The 22,401-nt window shown below is 39.1% G+C and overlaps 1 protein-coding gene across 2 annotated transcripts in view; it reads left to right on the top strand.

Moving 5' to 3' along the window:
• PDK3 (pyruvate dehydrogenase kinase 3) overlaps positions 1-22,401 on the top strand; it is an 88,088-nt gene that overhangs the window by 44,738 nt on the left and 20,949 nt on the right. For both annotated transcript variants that reach the window (XM_027962977.3, XM_027962978.3), the window contains exons 6-8: positions 6,924-7,001; positions 15,524-15,600; positions 16,908-17,009. In XM_027962977.3, the coding sequence (XP_027818778.1) occupies positions 6,924-7,001; positions 15,524-15,600; positions 16,908-17,009 (257 nt within the window). The remainder of the gene's footprint in view (positions 1-6,923; positions 7,002-15,523; positions 15,601-16,907; positions 17,010-22,401) is intronic.

The raw sequence follows: 22,401 nt of genomic DNA on the forward strand, positions 1-22,401 counted from the left end.
GTTGGATGGCATCACCAACTCAATGGACATGAGTTTGAGCAAGCTCCATGAGTTGGTGATGGACTGGGAAGCCTGGTGTGCTACAGTCCATGGGGTCGCAAAGAGTCAGACACAACTGAGCGACTGAACTGGTCAAGTCACGGCCGCCCTCCCCACTGTCCTGTCTGTAGACAGGCAGACCTTTTAGGGCAGCTTGTTAAGGGTGAGGACAGGCACTCCAGGCCTTCTTTCTACTCTATCATAACTCTCCATGTATCCTTTTGTCTTCTGCCCTGCCTGACTGTCTCCATCCTGAATGCGCAGAAGATGAATTTCACTGACTCAGCCCATCTCTTTGCCCAGGACACTTATGCGTCTGATGAGCCTGTGGATTGGTTGCTCTTGTGTTAGATGTTCTTTCCTCACTTCTCCAGTTGGCTGTGTTTTGGGCAATAGCAGAGGTTCTGGCACTTAAAAAAAAAAAAAAAAAACCCTGATTCTCTCCTCTCAGGATGGGTTTTGAGTAGATGATGATAGATAAACCTTGTGAGAATTGACTTCAGCTTGTCTTAAAAGAAGCATACCTGTGACTGTGTAATGCTTTGTGGTCATATGAATTTGCCTTGTTTGGGTAGTGCTTCTTAAGCATGAGCTTTATGATTTTCGGTATGCTTTTCATTTGTTTTTTCAGCGTTCACTCAGATTCATCCTTGTCCAGACTCTGATATTTGTAAACAGACAATGGCATGTGTTTGGGATAGAGGCTAATATGGATAGCAGGGTTCTCTGGTGAATTTTGAATAGGAAAGTCTTCTAATGATAACATCTAATAACAACATTACCAAAAAGATCTTCATGACCCAGATAATCATGATGAGTAATCACACTTACTCATACTCACCTAGAGCCAGACATCCTGGAATGTGAAGTCAAGTGGGCCTTAGGAAGCATCACTATGAACAAAGCTGGTGGAGGTGATGGAATTTCAGTTGAGCTATTTGAAATCCTAAAAGATGATGCTGTGAAAGTGCAGGACTCAATATGCCAGCAAATTTGGAAAAATCAGCAGTGACCACAGGACTGGAAAAAGTCAGTTTTCATTCCAATCCCAAAGAAAGGCAGTGCCAAAGAATGCTCAAACTACTGCACAATTGCATTCATCTCACATGCTAGTAAAGTAATGCTCAAAATTCTCCAAGCCAGGCTTCAGTAGTATGTGAACCGTGAACTTCCAGATGTTCAAGCTGGTTTTAGAGAAGGCAGAGGAACCAGAGATCAAATTGCCAACATCTGCTGGATCATCAAAAAAGCAAGAGAGTTCCAGAAAAACATCTACTTCTGCTTTATTGACTATGCCAAAGCCTTTGACTGTGTGGATCACAATCAACTATGGAAAACTCTGAAAGAGATGGGAATACAGACCACCTGACCTGCCTCTTGAGAAACCTATATGCAGGTCAGGAAGCAACAGTTAGAACTGGACATGGAACAACAGACTGGTTCCAAATAGGAAAAGGAGTATGTCAGGGCTGTATATTGTCACCCTGCTTATTTAACTTATAATGCAGAGTACATAATGAGAAACGCTGGACTGGAGGAAGCACAAGCTGGAATCAAGATTGCCAGGAGAAATATCAATCACCTCAGATATGCAGATGACACCACCCTTATGGCAGAAAGTGAAGAAGAACTAAAGAGCCTGTTGATGAAAGAGGAGAGTGAAAAAGTTGGCTTAAAGCTCAACATTCAGAATACGAAGATCATGGCATCTGGTCCCATCACTTCATGGGAAATAGATGGGGAAACAGTAGAAACAGTGTCAGACTTTATTTTTTTGGGCTCCAAAATGCAGATGGTGATTGCAGCCATGAAATTAAAAGACGCTTACTCCTTGGAAGGAAAGTTATGACCAACCTAGATAGCATATTAAAAAGCAGAGACATTACTTTGTCAACAAAGGTCCGTCTCGTCAAGGCTATGGTTTTTCCAGTAGTCACGTATGGATGTTAGAGTTGGACTGTAAAGAAAGCTGAGTGCCAAAGAACTGATGCTTTTGAAGTGTGGTATTGGAGCAGACTCTTGAGAGTCCCTTGGACAGCAAGGAGATCCAACTAGTCCATCCTAAAGGAGATCAGTCCTGGGTGTTCATTGAAAGGACTGATGTTGAAGCTGAAACTCCAATACTGTGGCCATCTGATGCAAAGAACGGACTCATCTGAAAAGACCCTGATGCTGGGAAAGATTGAGGGCAGGAGGAGAAGGGGACGACAGAGGATGAGATGGTTGGATGGTATCACCGACTCAATGCACATGGGTTTGGGTGGACTCTGGGAGTTGGGGATGGACAGGGAGGCCTGGCGTGCTGCGGTCCATGGGTTCACAAAGAGTTGGACACGACTGAGCGATTGAACTGAATAACATAACGTCCATACAGTATTAAATATTCCTTTGTGCTTTTCTTAACATCTAATGCAGGATTCCTGGCTATAGTAGATCTGTTGTGCTTGTTGCTATGTGAACCTTCCCTTTACTCTTAATGACTCAGTCTTTTTTTATTTTAATCTCTGTGTTTACATTTAGGGTACTCTTCCTTGGGGAAGTAGAAATGTGCTACACCTACAGTTTTGTTAGTTACTTTATCATCAATACTGTATTTCTCTTGAAAACAGGTTCTTAAAACAATGAAAATGACATGTTCAGTGGCAGTAATAATCATTTCCTGATACTTCCTTTTAAAGATTGATGGTAAAGAAAAAACCTCTTAAAAAGATTGAAATTTTTTTAAATAATAAAAAGTAAAGAAAAAAAAGATTGATGGCTCAAATATTGGATTGGCCAAAATGTTCATTTGGGTATTATTGGAAGATGGTATGAAAAGCTCAGAAGAACTTTTTAGCCAACTCAATATATCACAGATAAAAGTAATTTGATAAATTATTATATTTTAGGGTTTTGGTTTCTATTTAAGAAATATGAAAGTTTTATTAGAAAGCTCATTAGTAGAACTTACATTTTACTCTAGATATAAAGGAAATGAATTTTTAAGCCAGTAGTTGAAATTTGGTTGTAATGTTGGTGATTTTAAAACCTTTTTCATTTTTATGGTATTTTACCTGAACAGAAGTGTCCTATTTGAGTATATATATATGCTGTCATACTTGCCAGCGCCCATGATCACTCATATCCTATGAGGGACAGTGACAGAATTAGCATGACCCAGCATTGACTTTGTCGACCAGTAGTCCCCAAATCTAGCTTCTCTTTTCAGAACTACTTGCTAAATAAGTTTTTTTTTAATTGTTTTAAACCATAGATTCCTAGGCTACACAGAACTACTGCATCAGAATCTCCAGGGGTTCATTTTACTTGTAAACTTGCTAATGAATTCTGCACATGCAGTTTTGGGGACCCCTCTAGGGCACTAGTTCCCCATCTGACCAGAAAGAACATCTCTCATCATTATACTTGATTGTACTTGGAGAATTATCATATGGGCAGGGTTGTTCTATTTAAGAGAGCCATGGGAATTTGTAAGGATGCATGCAAATACAGATTTTGCCATTACTGCCCCCAAAATACTTCTGGCTGGCTGATGATACATGTGAGTCTTCTTGTCTTGAGTTTCTCAAGGATCATGATGCAGTTCCTAATTATAGCACTGATGCACTGTGATTTGTGGAAATGCTTGAAAAATCCTTGTTCACATGTGGTTTTAGGAATCATGGTGGGTCTTCGAGTTTCAGAAGTTGGCTGCGTCTTTCTGGACTGTACCATCTTCCACATGTTACGTTTGTGTCAAACTTTAAAAAATAATAATGCTGTTATAATCTCATGCTACTGGGCAAGCTAATGTCATGAGGAGCTAGCACATTTTAGCGGAGTTGGACTCATTTCCTGTTCTGTCGTGAATGGAAGAGCAGTTACGGTGCTATGTACTTGGAGGAGTGGTTTTGTGGAGATGTATTGTCATTGTATATGGCTAATGAAGCATCACTTGATGAGTTTTGTACTTCCTGCTTTAAGTGTTGGAAGTTCTTGGTCAGCTTTGTGCTGTCGTGTCACTAGGTGGAGATGTAGCCTTGTTTGTTGGTGTAGCCACAGCCCAAAGAGTATGTCTGGATCTCTTTTCTTACTTCAAAAGAACTTTAGAGATATTTGATGAGTTTTATTATACCCTACGAAAAAAACTTGTGAACTTAATATAATTCTAAATTATCCTCTTCTTCATTAAGGTTTAAATCCAGTCCTACCTTAATATCTGTTTTTACACTGATGAACTCTTTAAAGTTCTTTCTCCTCTGGCTAATGTTTCTTTTGGCTAGCCCTCATTATTTCCTCTTGTCAAAGAGATTCTGATGTCTCTTTCTGTGGTTCTTTATAGTGGTTTAATTCTAAAAGTTTAATAAAGTAAGAATTTTTACTCTAAAGTCAAATATTAGGCAAAATTGAAATTTAGTAGTGATACGAGGTAAATGAACCAAAACTTACAATCTGAACATACCCTAATTTTATCTTTTGTATTATTTTAGGTTGACATTGTCAATTTTTTATATACTTAATTTCTGTCAGGCTTATTTTCCCCCCTTCCTTCCTTCCATTTTTTCCTCTTCCTTCTTGAATCTTGAATGTGGCTCCTTTATGCACAGTACTGATGTGAAGAGTTGAAAAGAAATGTGAACCTGTCTCCAAAGAGCTGATAGCCAGTGGAGGACATTGCAAATGTGACCCCGAAGCATTTTAAAGCAATTTGAATATCTGATCTTTAGAAATGAGAAAGATGGAACTTTAAAAAAATCTCCTTACTTTGGAAGACACTCTGACTGTTCTTCAGACATTTAAATATAAAGCTGCTAGATGATCAAGCAGTTTTTCTCTCCTAGGTATATACCCAAGGGAAATGAAAATAAATCTTCACCAAAATAACTTGCTCATGAATGTTCATAGCAGTGTGAATGAACGTGTGAATGCTCACATGTGATACCCCAACAGTGGAAACAATCCAAATGTCTGTCAGTGGATAAATGAATAGACAGAATGTGATATATCTGCACAATGCAATATTAATTCAGTGATAAAAAGAAATTAACTACCGATGCATGTTCTAACGTGGGTGACTCCTGAAAACTTTGTGCTAAGTGAAAGAAAACAGTCACAAAAGGCCATATATTCTATGATTTCATTTATATGAAATGTCCAGAATAGGAAAATCTGTAGAGAAAAAAGTAGATTAGTGATTACCTAGGGCTGGATGGGAGTGGGGTAATGATTGTCCATGGTTGTGGAGTTTCCTTTGGGGGAGTTGGAAGTGTAAAATTAATTGCGGTCATGGATGCACAACTTGGCAGGTAAACTAAAAATCACTGAATTGTATGTGCGCTTTCAGTGGGTAACTTGTATGAGAATTATATCTCAATAAACCTGTTTTTTTAAAAAAATAAATTATCAAAAGGCTTACAGTTGATTAAGTGAACGTGAAAGTCACTTAATCATGTCCAACTCTTTACGACCCCATCTACTATACAGTCCATGGAATTCTCTAGGCCAGAATACTTGAGTGGGTAGCCTTCCCCTTCTCCAGGGGATCTTCCCAACCCAGGGATCAAACCGAGGTCTCCTGCATTGCAGGCGGATTCTTTACCAGCTGAGCTATCAGGGCAGCCCACAGTTGATCAAGTCAAGGAATATTTGTTGGCTATCTAACAGTCATGGAGTGAGTTCTATGTGAGTTACAAAACCAGTGTAAGGCACAAACCCTGACCTCAGATTGCTTACAGGTGAAGAGAAAAGGCACACATGCAGTATAAAACAATTGACTGTAGCTTTCTGAATTTGTTCCCATCTTTGGGTTGTAACTTCCTTATTTCTCTCTTCCCTTCAACCTTCATGGCTCTGATCTTCCAACCCTTTATCTGTTTTTTTCTTTCAAAAGCAAACTGTTGCTCCTCAGATTTTGATAAAATAGCAGCCCCAACCTGTTACCTGGGCTTCCCTGGTAGCTCAGCTGTTAAAGAATCCACCTGCAATGTGAGAGACCTGGATTTGATCCCTGGGTTGGGAAGATCCCCTGGAGGGGAGGGCATGACAACCCACTCCAGTGTTCTTGCCTGGTGAATCCCTATGGATTCTAGTCTGGAGGGCTACAGTCCATGGGGTCACAAACAGTTGGACACGACTGAGTGACTAAGCACAGCACAACCTGTTACCTTTAACTACCTAAAGGACATTTTAAAAATTTTATTGAAGTGTAGGTGATTTAAAGGACATTTTAAAGCAAGAGTAGTATCTCCAGTAGCTTAAATTGTGTGGCTCATGGAAATCCATTCATTTATAAAATACATGTTGGTGTTTCACTTACAAAGAATTGGAAGATCTTAAGAGGCTTAGCATTGCTATTTTTGAAATTGCAACACATATCTTTTTGGTACAGTTTATTCAGGTTGCAGACTGGTCAGGAATATAGTCTTGAATTTATAGATTATCATGAAAAATGCCTTGCAGGAATATTTAAAAGTTTGTTTTGTATAGAGCTGGCTTATGTTGTCATTGGGAGACCTGGGTTCAATCCCTGGGTTGGAAGATTCCCCTGGAGGAGGGCATGGCATTCCACTCCAGTATTCTTGCCTGGAGAATTGCCATAGACAGAGGAGCCTGATGGGCTATAGTCCATGGAGTTGCAGAGTTGGACACAGCTAAGCACAGCATAGCAGCATGTTGTCATTAATAAGCATTTTTATATTCTTGTGGTCATTAAAACTAAAAGAGGAATTTTAATTTAGTTACTATAATTCCTTTCTTGTAGCCCCAAAAGGCTATTTTTTTAAGGCGGTAATTGCTTAATTCTAAATGTGTCGGGTTACACATTGTCCTTTTTTATTAAGCCTGTCTGTCTGAGTCCATGGTATTAGTGCATCAGGTAGACTTTTTTTTTTTTTCTCTCTTTGCAGATGCGTATGAAACCGCCAAGATGCTTTGTGAACAGTATTATCTGGTAGCTCCAGAGCTGGAAGTTGAAGAATTCAATGGTAAAAGAAAAATCATTTTAACCTTAGATACAAATGAGCTGACTAAAAAACTGACTCTACCTGAGCTGTATTTCACTGAGATCCTCAAATTGTGTTGCTTTGTCATCTTTTATGTGTTCTTAAAACCCTTTCTGTGTCTTTGGTCAATGAGTATTTGTACAGTAATCTATGAGAACCCCCAGGTTTTGGAACAGAAGTGATCAAGGTAGAAGATGCACAAAGATATAAACACACAGTTCTCAAAATAACAGATACCAACAGTCATTAAACAAATGGGAAGGTGTTTAATAATCAAAAAAGAACAAAGGAAAACAAATGATATTTTTGTCTTTAAAAATGGCAGTGATTAAAACATTTTAATGCTTTGAATTGATGCCCAGAAAAATACCTTTCCCCAACACTTACATATTTCTGGTGTAAGTTTAAATTGGTGTAGCCTTTCTTTAACAAAAGGCTAACAGTGTTCTATCTCTTCGCCTAGTACATTAAATTAATAATGTTTATATTCTTTGGTCCAGTAAATAAACTTCAGAAAATTTATTATAAGAACATAGAGATTGCACAGATCTATGTATAAGAATGATGATCTCAGTAGGTTTAAAAAAAATTTTTTTATTTGTTTATTTATGGTTGCACTGGGTCTTCTTTACTGCCCGGTTTCTCTAGCTGTGGTGAGTGGAGGCTAGTCTCTAGTTGTGATGTGTGGGCTTCTCACTGCAGTGGCTTCTCTTGTGGAGCACAGGCTTCTAGGGCACGGGGGGTTTGGTAGTTGCAGCTCTCGAACTCTAGAGGGCAGGCTTAGTAGTTGCAGTGCATGGGCTTAGTTGCTCCGTGGCATATGGGAGCTTCCTGCACCAGGGATCGAACTCGTGTCTCCTGCATTGACAGGTGGATTCTTTACCACTGAGCCACCAGGGAAAACCCCACAGTGATCTTCTTATAGAGAAAAATTAGAAAACAACCCAATTTTCCACCGTGGTGCTAAGTCACTTCAGTCGTGTACAACTCTGTGTGACCCCATAGACGGCAGCCCGCCAGGCTCCCCTACCCCTGGGATTCTCCAGGCAAGAACACTGGAGTGGGTTGCCATTTCCTTCTCCAATGCATGAAAGTGAAAAGTGAAAGTGAAGTCGCTCAGTCGTGTCCGACCCTCAGCGATCCCATGGACTGCAGCCTTCCAGGCTCCTCCATCCATGGGATTTTCCAGGCAAGAGTACTGGAGTGGGGTGCCATTGCCTTCTCCACCGCAGGGGTTATTAAATTAATTCCGACATACCCACAAGATAGAATACTATGTAGCCATTCAGAATAATGCTTTACAGAATATTTAATATTTGAGAAAAGTTATAAACATAGGCTATAAAAGTTTTCTGTTGTTCAGGTTCATTGGATAATATGTCAAAGGATTTATTACCACCATAATACAAATAGCAGCTCCCTGAATAGTGGCATTTTAGCTGATATTTATATTAGTTGTATGAAACTATATTTACGTGTAGTTTTTTATTGTAAGTTATGAAAGAGACATGCTTACCATAAAAATACAAACATAAATGTAGAATAAGAAGTAAAAGTCCCCACTACTCTGTCTCCCATACAGTTTTGTTTTTTACGTAAATGAGTCTAAAACCATACATGTTCTTTAACCTATGTATTTCACTTCACCTTAAAGATCTTGGCATGTATTTCTGTCTTTTAGAGATTGTCCGTGGTGTAGGTTATCTTAATTTATGTAATCATTTTTCCGTTGGATGGGCATCTAGGATTTCTAATTTCCCCATGTTCCATATGATGGGGCATGAAGGGGTGTGTGTGGGGGTGTGTATTTGGAGGGTGGGAAAACATGAATGTATGGAAGTATTTCTGTTGGTTACATTCTTAGAAGCAGAGTGACTGAGTCTTAGGGTATGGGTTCTTAGGCTGTGCATTAAAGATAAACCACATTCCCTCTCAAAAATATTCCAAAAATCTATTTCTCTTATAATGAGTTGAAAATGTGAAGACTTCAGACTGCCATGACAGTTCCCCTGCCTCAATATTCTACTGGGAGATAGAGAATCAAAGCTACTTGCAAAGTCTGTTGGGTTCTCTGAAAAGAGTTGCACCCCTGTTTTACCGAAATACACCTCTAGGACCAAGTAGATTTTGCTTGAGTATTTCTGAGAAGCAACTTTATTTCTCCCTACTGGCTAGGTGGAACCTGACCTCACCATCCAGATTTCTGTTCATCAGACGTGGAACTTGCACTCACCGGTAGTGATTAATTGCTCTTTGGCATGAGTGCCAGCCTCACTTGCTTGGTCTTGCTGATGCCTGGTGCCAACCAGGTCAGCGCATTCCTTCCCCATCTCTCTGGGCAGTCCACCCCACCATAAGAGAAGCTTTCCAAGCATTTCTGGCACCATCTTATGTGTGATTTTTGAAGCCCCTTCTGCCATCACTGAGAGAAATGAATGCTGGTGGTTACAGATAGCCTCTAGTTTCCTGTGGCTTTGGGTGGTGTCGTTAGGATTTCTGCTTGTTATTTCTTGAATGCCAAAGCTCTTTGCGAGTGCAGTTCAGGACTGCATTGGAGCTCTCACAAGCTTCATCATAGAGACAGCAGGTCAGAGGTCAGTCATGAATACCTTAAGCAGACACTGGGTTTTTGTAGCAGACTCTTTCCCAGCTAGGAATCAGATCCAGACTCTGTGGATTCATTTTCAGAGCCTGTGTGAACGAGCATAGCACCTTCTTCAGGACGCTCCCATTTCCCAACCCTGCTGGGTCCACCGGGTCCCTTGAACAATCGTCAGTGATAGCACTCACTGCCCTCTGCTCTGCACTTCAGAGGAGTAAGGCTGCCATTACCCTCAAAGAAAAATTTGTTGCTACCTGAGAATGTTAAGTTCTGTTAGATTGACCCCTCATCTCATTTTCTGACTATTTGATTTTTTTTTCTTGCCCATTGCAGTCCCTTGAGAAGGGAGTAAATAGGGTTATGCAGAACATAGTGTGTGAATACCATCAGTATTTACAGTCATCACTAGCATTTTATATATGGGGGCCTAGCTGTAGTAATCTTCCTTTTTTTTCCTTTTAGTAATACATTTCAAGAAACATTAAAAATAACAGAATTTTACTTACCTCACATCAGGTTTCAAATATTACTGGTTAGTTACCCACAGCAACCCATGTGGTTGCTCCAAAGACAGGTGGCTATCCCACTGTGCTTTTTCTCGTTTCCACGTTCTCTTTCTCTTTTGGCAACTGCCAAAACATGAAGTAAGTAAACCTTTTTACGTACCTTTTTTGCGTTCACATGGTAAAGCAGCATGGCTGAAAGACATGAAGTTTGTAGCCAGCTCAGGGGGTGGAAATCTGTATCCTGACACTTAGGAGACAAGTCACTTCACCTCTGACACTCAGCTGTGAGCTCTCCTTGTGAGGTGATGGAAGGATAAATTTTCTAAGTCCTCAAATAGAGCATAAGCATGTGCTAGAAATGTAATAAAGGCTGGCTACTGGAAGTCAAGGTTGACTTGGGAAAGATAAGACTTCTGGTTACCACACTGGCATTTTTTTCACCTTTTCTAGATTAGTCTTTCTTGTCAAGAGGTTGATTCATAGCTTTAGGTTTTGTTGGAAAAGTAAAAATTTCCATTCATACTATGTGTATTTTGTTACAAGAGGGTTCATAGAAAAAGTATGCATCTATCCTGGGATCTTTGTCTAGTTTCCTCATATTGGATACTTCTGTGGATATTTTTAGTTAGGTGCTTCTGCACAAGAATTGAAAAAGCCCTTACTGTAGCTGTGTTGACACTGTTGAAATTAATTTTTTAGTAATGGTAATAGCCAACATTTATTTATTGATGGCTTACTGTGTGGCAGGCTCTGGGTAAACTAGTTTATCACTGTTATTTCATTTAATCCTTACATTAACCCAGTGAGATATGAGAAATAATTTTATTTATTTTCTTTAAAACTTTTAAATTTTATGTTGGTATATAGCCAGTTAACAATGTTGTGATAATTTTAGGTAAACAGCAAAGGGACTCAGCCATACATATACATGTATCTGTTCTCTCCCAAACTCCCCTCTCATCGGGGCTTCCACATAATGTTGAGCAAAGTTCCCTGTGCTAGAGAGTAAGTCCTTGTTGGTTATCCATTTTAAGTATAGCTGTGTCTACATGTGCATCCCTCACTATCCCTTCCCCCCATTCCCATCCTTGTATTGTGCCCATTATAGAAATGGAATGCTGGAGACCCAAATGCATTGAATTCCTATTAATATATACCCCTCCCTTGGTGTCTGCAGAGGATTGGTTCTAGGACCTCTCCACAACTGCCTGTGAATTCCTAAATCTATGGATGCTCAAGTCTTTTACATGAATTGGCATAGTACAGTCAGCCCTCTATATCCAATGCTTCTGTATCCACGACTTCAACCAATCATGGATCAAGTTTCTCATTTTCTCTGCTTGGTCTCCTTTTTTTTTTTTTCATTCTTATAGGAGAACTATCTGAAAATTAAATTCTTTATATCCAACATAGGGTTCTGTTGGCATTTATTAAATGTCTTTTCAACTAATGATGTTTGGAGCAGTGACTATACAAATAGAGACTTCGTTATTTCTTGAGTCTTGAGCATGAAAAATCTGGGCCACTTTTTCCATTGACTTTTAGAAATGTGCCCTTAGATGAAAATTCATATTCCATTTATGCCTTATTTTAGAAAGCCAGCAAACATCTATTAAGGGTCCACTCTGTCAGGCCCCTGGCTAGGCCCAGGATTAGGGAAGAGCTATGGACCAAAACACTTGACATGGTTTAAAAAAGAAGGAAAGATATCAAACTATGATGTTCTTGAAGAGAAGTACAAGTAATTGAGCAAGCCCTCAGATGGCTCCTATAGAATGCTGGTTGAAAAAAGGCTATCAAAAGTACTTCAATTTCCCTGAGATTTGGACTGAAGAGGTTGATCTCAGAAGACTATATAACTAATCATGCCTTCTGGTACAAGAGGGACCAAGCATTCAGCGTGTTCCTGGGGCTCCATTAAAAAGACCACAGGGAATATAAACAGAAACAGCTGAGAACCCAGGGGGACTCATCAGTCGGTCCTTGATCCCACCTCCAGCCAGAGAGTAACCAGGCGGAAGCGCACTAGCTGATTGACGGGACAGAGCAGAAGAAGCCACAAAGGAGGAGGCTGCGGCAGAAATGGCACCGGATGATCCTGGAGGGGTGCTGGGGGCAGAGCTGGGAGGGGCCAAGGACTGGATTGGGACATCAGAAGATGGGATAAATGGAGAACCGGTCTAAGGTGGGGTAAGGATGGGTACTGGGAGCAGCTTGACTCGGCTCTGCTCTCCTGCTGACAGCCACTAGCATTTTCCCTGGGGCAAACAAAATAGTTTATTCCAGAACAACCTGGGAAAAACTAGGGTTGTTTGTATAACTTTTCCCAAAGTAAAGCCCTCTCCATTCAAACATTTGGGGGACCTGCCAGTCAGAGGCTGACTGGCTGTCTGCTCATCCTAAAGCCAGTGGAAAAGTCTTGACCAGGCACTCAGAGCTTCAAGTCAGCCTTCCCACTTAGGGGGAAAGCTGCCAGGGGAAGTCAACACCAGCTCCCTCAAATGAATAATCTAGTTCCTCATTCTTCAACAAGAATATTACAACCAAGGTGTATCACACTTTGGGCAAAATACCAGCAGCATGAATGAAAACCTGACTTGGATTGAACTTAGCTGCATTGTCCTGATCAGAAGACCCCCCCTGCCTTTCTAAATGCCAAAATAAAGTGATTTCAAACCCGAATGGTGTACCTGGTTAAACCTCCAATCAAGTGAATCAGAGGTATAAAGACTGAGAAATGTGTCTTGCATGAATAGCTTTCTGAGGTAGGTTATGTGACTTACCACATGGTGTGTATAATGTAGATATAAGAAATAGCAGGCAACATTCTAGAACTTCAGTCAAAAACAGTTGAAGTGATGGCTGTGCATCACTTATGTGTCTATTACATCTCTTGTCCAGTTACCTAAGAGGAGGAGGAGTTAGAAACTCTAGGAAATAGATCAAACTGTGTCAGAAATACATGGTCCAAACATTTGGCAACCTAAAAAGGTATCATGATTTTGAGCTGTTGGAGGTGGATAAAGTGAATCCATTTCATCTTAAGCCTGAGAACATTCTCCTTCCAATGATGCATAACTCGACACATTGGACTTATAAGGAAGGAACCATCTTTCTGGAACGTTCCTGTGGCCATGCTGAAGTGGGCAATATTTACCTGGTTATGTTACCAACATATATACGTTTTACAGGAAACCCACTTTATTTTATTTTTTAAATTTTTATTGAAACAGTTAATGTTGTGTGAGTTTCAAGTGATTCTGTTATATATGTGTGTATATTCTTTTTCAGATTATTTTCCATTATAGCTTATTATAAAATATTGAGTGTACCTCCCTGTGCTGTAGAGTAGATACTCGTTGGTCATCTGTTTTATATATAGTAGTGTGTATATGTTAATCCCAAACTCCTAACTTATCCCTCCTTGCCCACTTTCCCCTTTGGTAATCATAAATTTGCTTTTTTGTTTTCCATATTGCATATATCATAAGTTTCTTTTCTATATCTGTGAGTCTATTTCTGTTTTGTAAGTAAGTTCATTGATATCATTTTTGAGAGTCCACAAATCAGTGATATCATGATATTTGTCTTCACTTAGCATGATAATCTCTAGTTGCATCCATGTTGTGGCAAATGGCATTGTTGCCTTCCTTTTTATGGCTGAATAGCATTCCATTGGATATATGTACTACATCTTCATTATCTGTTCATGGACATTTAGGTTATTTCCATTTCTTGGCTGCTGTGAACATAGGCGTGGTTGCATCTTTTCTAATTACAGCTTTTTAAAAAGAGCCTGTAGACAAAGTACCTAAGAGTTCATCAGGGTTACAGAATAGAATGGAAAAAACAGGAACTGAAAGACTGAAGCATACGTAATATTAAAGCTGCCTCTGTGTGCAGAGTGATGGGAAAAGGGTACAGCAACTTTTACTTTTCTTCTTTTAAAAACTTAAAAAATCATCAGTATAGTAGTCCTACCTTTTCCATAGGGGATACATTCCAAGACCCTCAGTGGATGCCTGAAGCCACAGATGGTACCAAACCCTGTTTATATACTTTGTTTTTTTATAGACATACATACTTATAATAAAATTTAACTTAAAATTAGGCACAGAAAGAGATTAACAACAGTAACTGATAATAAAAGTTATAACAATGTACTACGATGTAAGTTATGTGAATGTGTTTGCTTTTTCTCAAAATCTAGAGATGTACAGAGTACATTTAACTTAAATATATACATACTCTACAGCCATGTGATGCTTTTGCAATTTGAGGTGTGACAGCAAAACTATTATAGCACAGATTTCTTTTTCCCCCTTTCCTTATTAAGTAGAGAACTTTCACCTTTTCACATAAAGGAAGCTTTTCTCAACTTCTCTCTTGTCATGAAGGTTCAGTCGAGTAATGTATTTGCAAGCTCTTTGTAAACTGCTCAGATGCAAACAAATGCTCACTCTCCTTTATATTACTGTTAATTACTTGCTTTAGTAGAGGAAGTAGTTAAGTTGAAATCATAACATTTCTACTTGAGAAAGTTTATGCAGTGTCGATCTCTTAATGATTCTGGGTCATGAGGAGGAGGAAAGCCTAAATTGTCCAATATCTACTCTCAAGCCTATGCTGGGGTTCAGGGTTTCACAGATTTTCCTCGGAACGTCTCTGACACAATGAGAAAGGACTGTAGGTCTCTGGTGGTTGGTCTGCTAGCTGCTGATAGCATGCCTTGTTTGTCATAGTTTAACAGAACTTAATGTTCCTATTTCGTCCATTTCTCCAAGAGGATGTGCCCCCTTTGCTCTGTGGTTTCACCTCCCCCTGGTTGACCACCGGGGTCACTGGTGGTGGTAGAGGGTAGCCCCCATTTTGAGAAATACCAAGAGATACTTGAGGGCTTCCATGGCAGCTCAGTGATAAAGAATCTGCCTGCCAATGCAGGAGACACAGGAACCACAGGTTCAATCCTTGGGTTGGGAAGATCCCCTGGAGGAGGGCATGGCAATCCACTCCAGTATTCTTGCTTGGGAAATCCCATGGACAAAGGAACCTGGCCGGCTACACCCCATGGGGTTGCAATGAGTCGAACACAACAGAGTGACTAAGCATGCACCATGGAGGGGATTTTGGGGTGCCCTATGTAATGCTCAGAACATTAGGACATAGGTAATGATATTCCAGCTTTGCTCAACTTAAGTTCCAAAGAGAAAAATTTGCCTAAGGTCATACAGCTGGTAAGTGAAGGAGCGGAATTTCATCCTGCTTTTAGAGTTGGAAGCCTCCATTAGCTTTTTGTAGCATCTTTGTTATGTACTTGGAAGTACGGATGCAACAACATTCTTGACTTTCTTCTAGTCTTCGTCTTTACTCATTGACGGTTTTGTCTCTGTTTTCAGCCAAAGCTCCAAACAAACCTATTCAGGTAGTTTATGTGCCCTCACACCTCTTTCACATGCTCTTTGAGTTGTTCAAGGTAAGTGGAATTTGAAAATATGGAAAGAAGTCTTCGTTTTAAATTACTTTGATTCAGGCATAATGGATTCATTAGATTAGCATAAGAAAAAGGTTTTGCATAACCATTTAAAAATGCTATTTCTGATATCCTGTGGGTTTTATAATTTGTACAGAGATGAAAAATTGCTGTGTACACTATAGTTTTCGTGAATATTGGTACATATTGATTTTGAAGCTTAGTTTTACCATTGTGACTTTATGTAAAATCCATACTGTTTTTTCTTTAGATATGAGCTTAGAGATGCTTTTTAGTTTCTAGGCCTGGCACAAACTTGATTAGTGGTAGCCAGATCAAAATAAAAACACATTTATGCCTCTTTTATGCTTCTAAGTGTTAACCGTGTTGATGCATTAGCAATTGTTCCAGTCCTGAAAGATACGTTAACACTCTTACACAGTTGAGTCATTTTAGAAAATTCAGAAGCTCTGGCAGAGGCAGAGGGGAAAGATGTGGATGGGCTGGACCAAAAAGGACCCCCACACACACATAAAAAATAGAACCAAGAAAAATAACTCTCTACGACTTAAACTGTTGCTTTTATTAACTGGTAACTAATGGCATGTAAGTAGCAGTATTACAAGCACAAAGCACTTTAGTAAAATTCCATTTCTTCCAATGTGTAAAACCCTAAACTGAACACCAGAAAAATCAGTTATGCTGATTTGCTTCCCCAAATTATAGTGTTACTGATGTGACATTTAAGGTTGAGATGGGCATTCAGTTGTGAACTTGTTCTTCAAAAGCTATGGCTTTTTCAGAATTTCTTTTCACTTGACATTTCTTTGACTTCTTTTTTTTTCCCCAGCCAAATGATTTATTTTTGTGGGAAGCCGAAATCCTCTCTGGTTTTCCACCTTCTTTAGAGGAAGAGTGCTCTGTAAATGCAGACTGATAATCGAATTTAAAGTGAGTCAGTGAGCCTTTACAGCCTCATTACATGTGATAAAAACATCCCTCTTGGTTAAAAAGTTGAATAATTTTAATACCCTAAAGCAAAAACAAAAAGAAGAAAAGGAAGGAAAGAAAAATAAGCATTTAGTATGGTGGATGAGACTGAAATGAGATGAAAAAACAAAGCATCAGAAAATTTTTCCTTGATCTGAACACATGTTAAGTTCTTTAGAGGGAGAAAAAAGTCCCATAGAAATCCAACTAATATTTGCCCCACAAAAGAATTGTTGTGTATTGGTAAAGTTTTGCTAGCTTCTTTAAAGTAGTAGTTTGCGAATTGGTGTCATGCTAAAAAAAAGGTTCTGTGATTTCAGAACTCAATGAGAGCAACAGTTGAACTATATGAAGATAGAAAAGAGGGTTACCCAGCTGTTAAAACCCTGGTTACTCTGGGTAAAGAAGACTTATCCATTAAGGTAACTGCTTTATTTGTACATACACTTGAATTATCAGTTAGTTTCATAGTGTGTAGACATTGAATAATCAAAGGGAAGGAAAGAGAACTGGCTTTGAGTGTCTTTTTTATGGCCGAGTAATATTCCATTGTATATATGTACCACATCTTTATCCATTCATCTGTCGATGGGCATCTAGGTTGCTTCCCTGTCCTGGCTATTGTAAATATTGCCACTATGAACATTAGGGTACATGTGTCTTTTTCTGTTATGGTTTTCTGAGGGTATATGCCCAGCAGTGGGATTTCTGGTTCATATGGTTGTTTTATTTCCTAGTTTTTTAAGGAGTCTTCATACTGTTCTCCATACTGGCTATATCAATTTACATTCTCACCATCAGGGTAATAAGGCTTTTATTTTTTGATGATGGCCATTCTGACTGGTGTGAGATGATAACCTCATTGTAGTTTTTTTTTTAATTGATTTATTTTAGTTGGAGGCTAATTACTTTACAGTATTGTAGTGGTTTTTGCCATACATTGACATGAATCAGCCATGGGTTTACATGTGTTCCCCATCCTGAACCCCCCTTCTACCTCCCTCCCCATCCCATCCCTCTGGGTCATCCCAGTGCACCAGCCCTGAGCACCTGTTTCATGCATCGAACCTGGACTGGTGATCTGTTTCACATATGATAATATACATGTTTCAATGCTATTCTCTCAGATCGTCCCACCCTCTCCCTCTCCCACAGAGACCAAAAGACTGTTCTATACATCTGTGTCTTTTTTGCTCTCCTGCATACAGGGTTATCATTACCATCTTTCTAAATTCCATATATATGTGTTAGTATACTGTATTGGTGTTTTTCTTTCTGGCTTACTTCACTCTGTATAATAGGCTCCAGTTTCATCCATCTCATTAGAATTGATTCAAATGTATTCTTTTTAATGGCTGAGTAATACTCCATTGTGTATATGTACCACAGCTTTCTTATCCATTCATCTGCCGATGGACATCTAGGTTGCTTCCATGTCCTGGCTATTAGAAACAGTGCTGTGATGAACATTGGGATACACATGTCTCTTTCAATTCTGGTTTCCTCAGTGTGTATGCCCAGCAGTTGGATTGCTGGGTCATATGACAATTCTATTTTCAGTTTTTTAAGGATTCTCCACACTGTTCTCCATAGTGGCTATGCTAGTTTGCATTCCCACCAACAATGTAAAAGAGTTCCTTTTTCTCCGCACCCTCTCCAGCATTTATTGTTTATAGACTTTTGGATAGCAGCCATTCTGACTGGCATGAAGTGGTACCTCATTGTTGTTTTGATTTGCATTTCTCTGATAATGAGTGATGCTGAGCATCTTGTCATGTGTTTGTTAGACATCTGTATATCTTCTTTGGAGAAATTTCTATTTAGTTCTTTGGCCCATTTTTTGATTGGGTCATTTATTTTTCTGGAATTGAGCTGCAGAAGTTACTTGTGTATTTTTGAGATTAATTCTTTATCAGTTGCTTCGTTTGCTATTATTTTCTCCCATTCTGAAGGCTGTCTTTTCACCTTGCTTACAGTTTCCTTTGTTGTGCAAAAGCTTTTAAGTTTAATTAGATCCCATTTGTTTATTTTTGCTTTTATTTCCAATATTCTGGGAGGTGGGTCATAGAGGATCCTGCTGTGATTTATGTCAGAGAGTGTTTTGCCTATGTTTTCCTCTAGGAGTTTTATAGTTTCTGGTCTTACATTTAGATCTTTAATCCATTTTGAGTTTATTTTTGTGTATGGTGTTAAAAAGTGTTCTAGTTTCATTCTTTGTTGACCAGTTTTCCCAGCACCACTTGTTAAAGAGATTGTCTTTTCTCCATTGTATATTCTTGCCTCCATTGTCAAAGATAAGGTATCCATAGGTACGTCAATTTATCTCTGGGCTTTCTATTTTGTTCCATTGATCTATATTTCTGTCTTTGTGCCAGTGCAATACTGTCTTGATGACTGTGGCTTTGTAGTAGAGCCTGAAGTCAGGCAGGTTGATTCCTCTAGTTCCATTCTTCTTTCTCAAGATTGCTTTGGATATTTGAGGCTTTTTGTATTTCCATACAAGTTGTAAAATTATTTGTTCTAGTTGCAAAGAGTCGAACATGACTGAGTGATTTCACTTCACTTCCTTTCAAAGACAATGGGCTGCTTTTCTGGGTGCCTAATGTCCTCTGCCAGCATTCGGAAGTTGTTTTGTGGAGTTTGCTTAGCATTCAAATGTTCCTTCAATTAATTGTTTCCTCCGCCATCTTAGGACCACCTCCCTCATTGTAGTTTTGATTTGCATTTCTCTAATAATTAGTGATATTGAGCATCTTCTCGTGTGTCTATTGGCCGTTTATATGTCCTCTTTGGAGAAATCTGTTTAGGTCTTCTGCCTGTTTTTTTTTTAATTGAAGGATAATTGCTTTACAGAATTTTGTGGTTTTCTGTCATACATCAACAAGAATCAGCCATAGGTACACCAATGTCCCCTTCCTCCTGAAGTTCCCTTCCATCTGCCTCCACATCCTACCCTTCTAGATTGTCACAGAGCCCCTGTTTGAGTTCCCTGAGTCACACAGCAAATTCCCATTGGCTATCTATTTTACATATGGTATTGTAAGTTTCCATGTTACTCTCTCCATACATCTCATCCTCTCCCTCCTTCCCTCCCCCGTGTCCATAGGTCTGTTCTCTATGTCTTTTTCTCCATTGCTGCCCTGAAGATAAATTCATCAGTACCATTTTTTTAGATTCCATATATATGTGTCAGTATGCAATATTTATATTTCTTTTTCTGACTTACTTCACTCTGTATAATAGGCTCTAGGTTTTGGCATCAGGTGGCCAAAGTATTGGAGTTTCAGCTTCAGCATCAGTCCTTCATGAATATTGAGGACTGATTTCCTTTAGAATGGACTGGTTAGATCTCCTTGCAGTCCAAGGGACTCTCAAGAGTCTTCTCCCAACACTGTAGTTCAAAAGTGTCAGTTATTCAGCACTCAGCTTTCTTTATAGTCCAACTCTCATGTCCATACATGCCTACTGGACAAACCATAGCTTTGACTAGATGGACCTTTGTCAGCAAAGTAACGTCTTTGCTTTTTAATATGCCGTCTAGGTTGGTCATAGCTTTTCTTCTAAGGAGCAAGCATCTTTTGATTTCATGGCTACAGTCACCATCTGCAGTGATTTTGGAGTCCCCAAAATTAAAATCTCTGACTGTTTCCATTGTTTCCCCATCTGTTTGCCACCATGATCTTGGTTTTCTGAATGCTGAGTTTTAAGCCAACTTTTTCACTCTCCTCTGTCACTTTATTCCTAGCTTTTTAAAGAAGCTCTATACTGTCTTCCATAGTGACTGTATCAGTATACATTCCCACCAGCAATGCAAGAGGGTTCCCTTTTCTCCACACCCTCTCCAGCATTTATTATTTGTAGACTTTTTGATGATGGCTATTCTGACTGGCCACCTCATGCAAAGAGTTGACTCATGGGAAAAGACTCTGATGCTGGGAGGGATTGGGGACGGGAGGGAAAGGGGACGACAGGATGAGATGGCTGGTTGTTATCACCAACTCAATGGACCTGAGTTTGAGTGAACTCTGGGAGATGGTGATGGACAGGGAGGCCTGGCATGCTGTGATTCATGGGATCGCAAAGAGTCGGACACGACTGAGCAACTGAACTGAACTGATTCTGACTAGTGTAGGATGATAACCTCATTGTAGTTTTGATTTGCATTTCTCTAATAACAAGTGATGTTGAGCATCTTTTCATGTGTTTGCTAGCCATCTGTATGTCTTCTTTGGAGAAATGTCTTTTTAGGTCTTTTCCCCACTTTTTGATTGAGTGGTTTGTTTTTCTGGTATTGAGTTGTATGAGCTGTTTGTATATTTTGGAAATTAATTCTTTGTCAGTTGTTTCATTTGCTATTATTTTCTCCCATTCTGAGGGTTGTCTTTTCACCTTGTTTGTAGTTTCCTTTGCTGTTTCTGCCAATTTTTTGATTAAGCTCTTTATTTTTCAGATATTGAGCTATACGAGCTGCTTATATATTTTGGAGATTAATCCTTTGTCAGTTGTTTTGTTTGAAATTATTTTCTCCCACACTGAGGGTTGTCTTTTAATCTTGTTTATTGTTTTCTTTGCTGGGCAAAAGGTTCAAAGTTTCATTAGGTCCCATTTGTTTATTTTTATTCTTGGATCTGGGTCAAAGAGGATCCTGCTGTGATTTATGTCAAAAAGTGTACTGCCTGTATTTTCCTCTAAGAGCTTTATAGTTTCTGGCCTTATATTTAAGCCTTTAATCCATTTCGAGTTCACTTTTTGTATGGTGTTAGGAAGTGTTCTAGTTTCATTCTTTTACATGTAGGGTTCCAGTTTTCCCAGCAGCAATTATTGAAGAGACTGTCTTTTCTCCATTGTGTATTCTTGCCTCCTTTGTCAAAGATAAGGTGCGTGGGTTTATCTCTAGACTGTCTTGTTCCATTGGTTTATATTTGTTTTTGTGCCAGTACCATACTGTCTTGATGACTAGCTTTGTGGTATAGTCTGGAAAGTTGATTCCTCCAGCGCCATTTTTCTTTCTTCAAGATTGCTTTGGCTATTCAGGGTCTTTTGTGTTTCTGTATGAATTGTGAAATATTTTTGTTCTAGTTCTTTGAAAAATACCATTGGTAGTTTCATAGGAATTGCATCTTATCTGTAGTTTGCTTTGGGTAGTATAGTCATTTTCACAGTATTGGTTCTTCCAATCCAAGAACATAGTATATTTCTCCATCTGTTTGTGTCTTCTTTGATTTCTTTTATCTGTGTCTTATGGTTTTCTGAATACAGGTTTTTTTTATCTCTTTAGGTTTACTCCTAAGTACTTTATTCTTTTTGCTGCAGTGGTGAATGGAATTGTTTCCTTAGTTTCTCTTCCCAATTTTTCATTGTTAGCTGATAGGAATGCAAATGATCTCTGTATATTTTATATCCTGTGAGTTCGCTATATTAATTGATTAGCTCTAGTAATTTTCTGGTGGCATCTTTAGGGTTTTCTATGTATGGTATCATGTCATCTGCAAAGAGTGAGAGTTTTACTTCTCCTTTTTCAATGTGGATTCCTTTTCTTTTTCTTCTCTGATTGCCATGACTAGGACTTCCAAAACTATGTTGAATAATAGTGGCAAGAGTGGGCACCCTTGTCTTGTTTCTGATCTTAGAGGAGATGCTCTCAGTTTTTCACCATTGAGAGAAATGTTTGTTGTGGGTTTGTCATATATGGCCTTTATTATGTTGCGATGTACTGAGCTGTGCTTAGTCACCCAGTCGTGTCTGACTGTTTCTGACCCTATGGACTGTAGCCTGCCAGGCTCCTCTGTCCATGGGGATTCTCCAGGCAAGAAT

This window comes from Ovis aries, chromosome X, assembly GCF_016772045.2.
Source record: "Ovis aries strain OAR_USU_Benz2616 breed Rambouillet chromosome X, ARS-UI_Ramb_v3.0, whole genome shotgun sequence".
In the NCBI taxonomy this organism is placed as follows: Eukaryota; Metazoa; Chordata; class Mammalia; order Artiodactyla; family Bovidae; genus Ovis; species Ovis aries.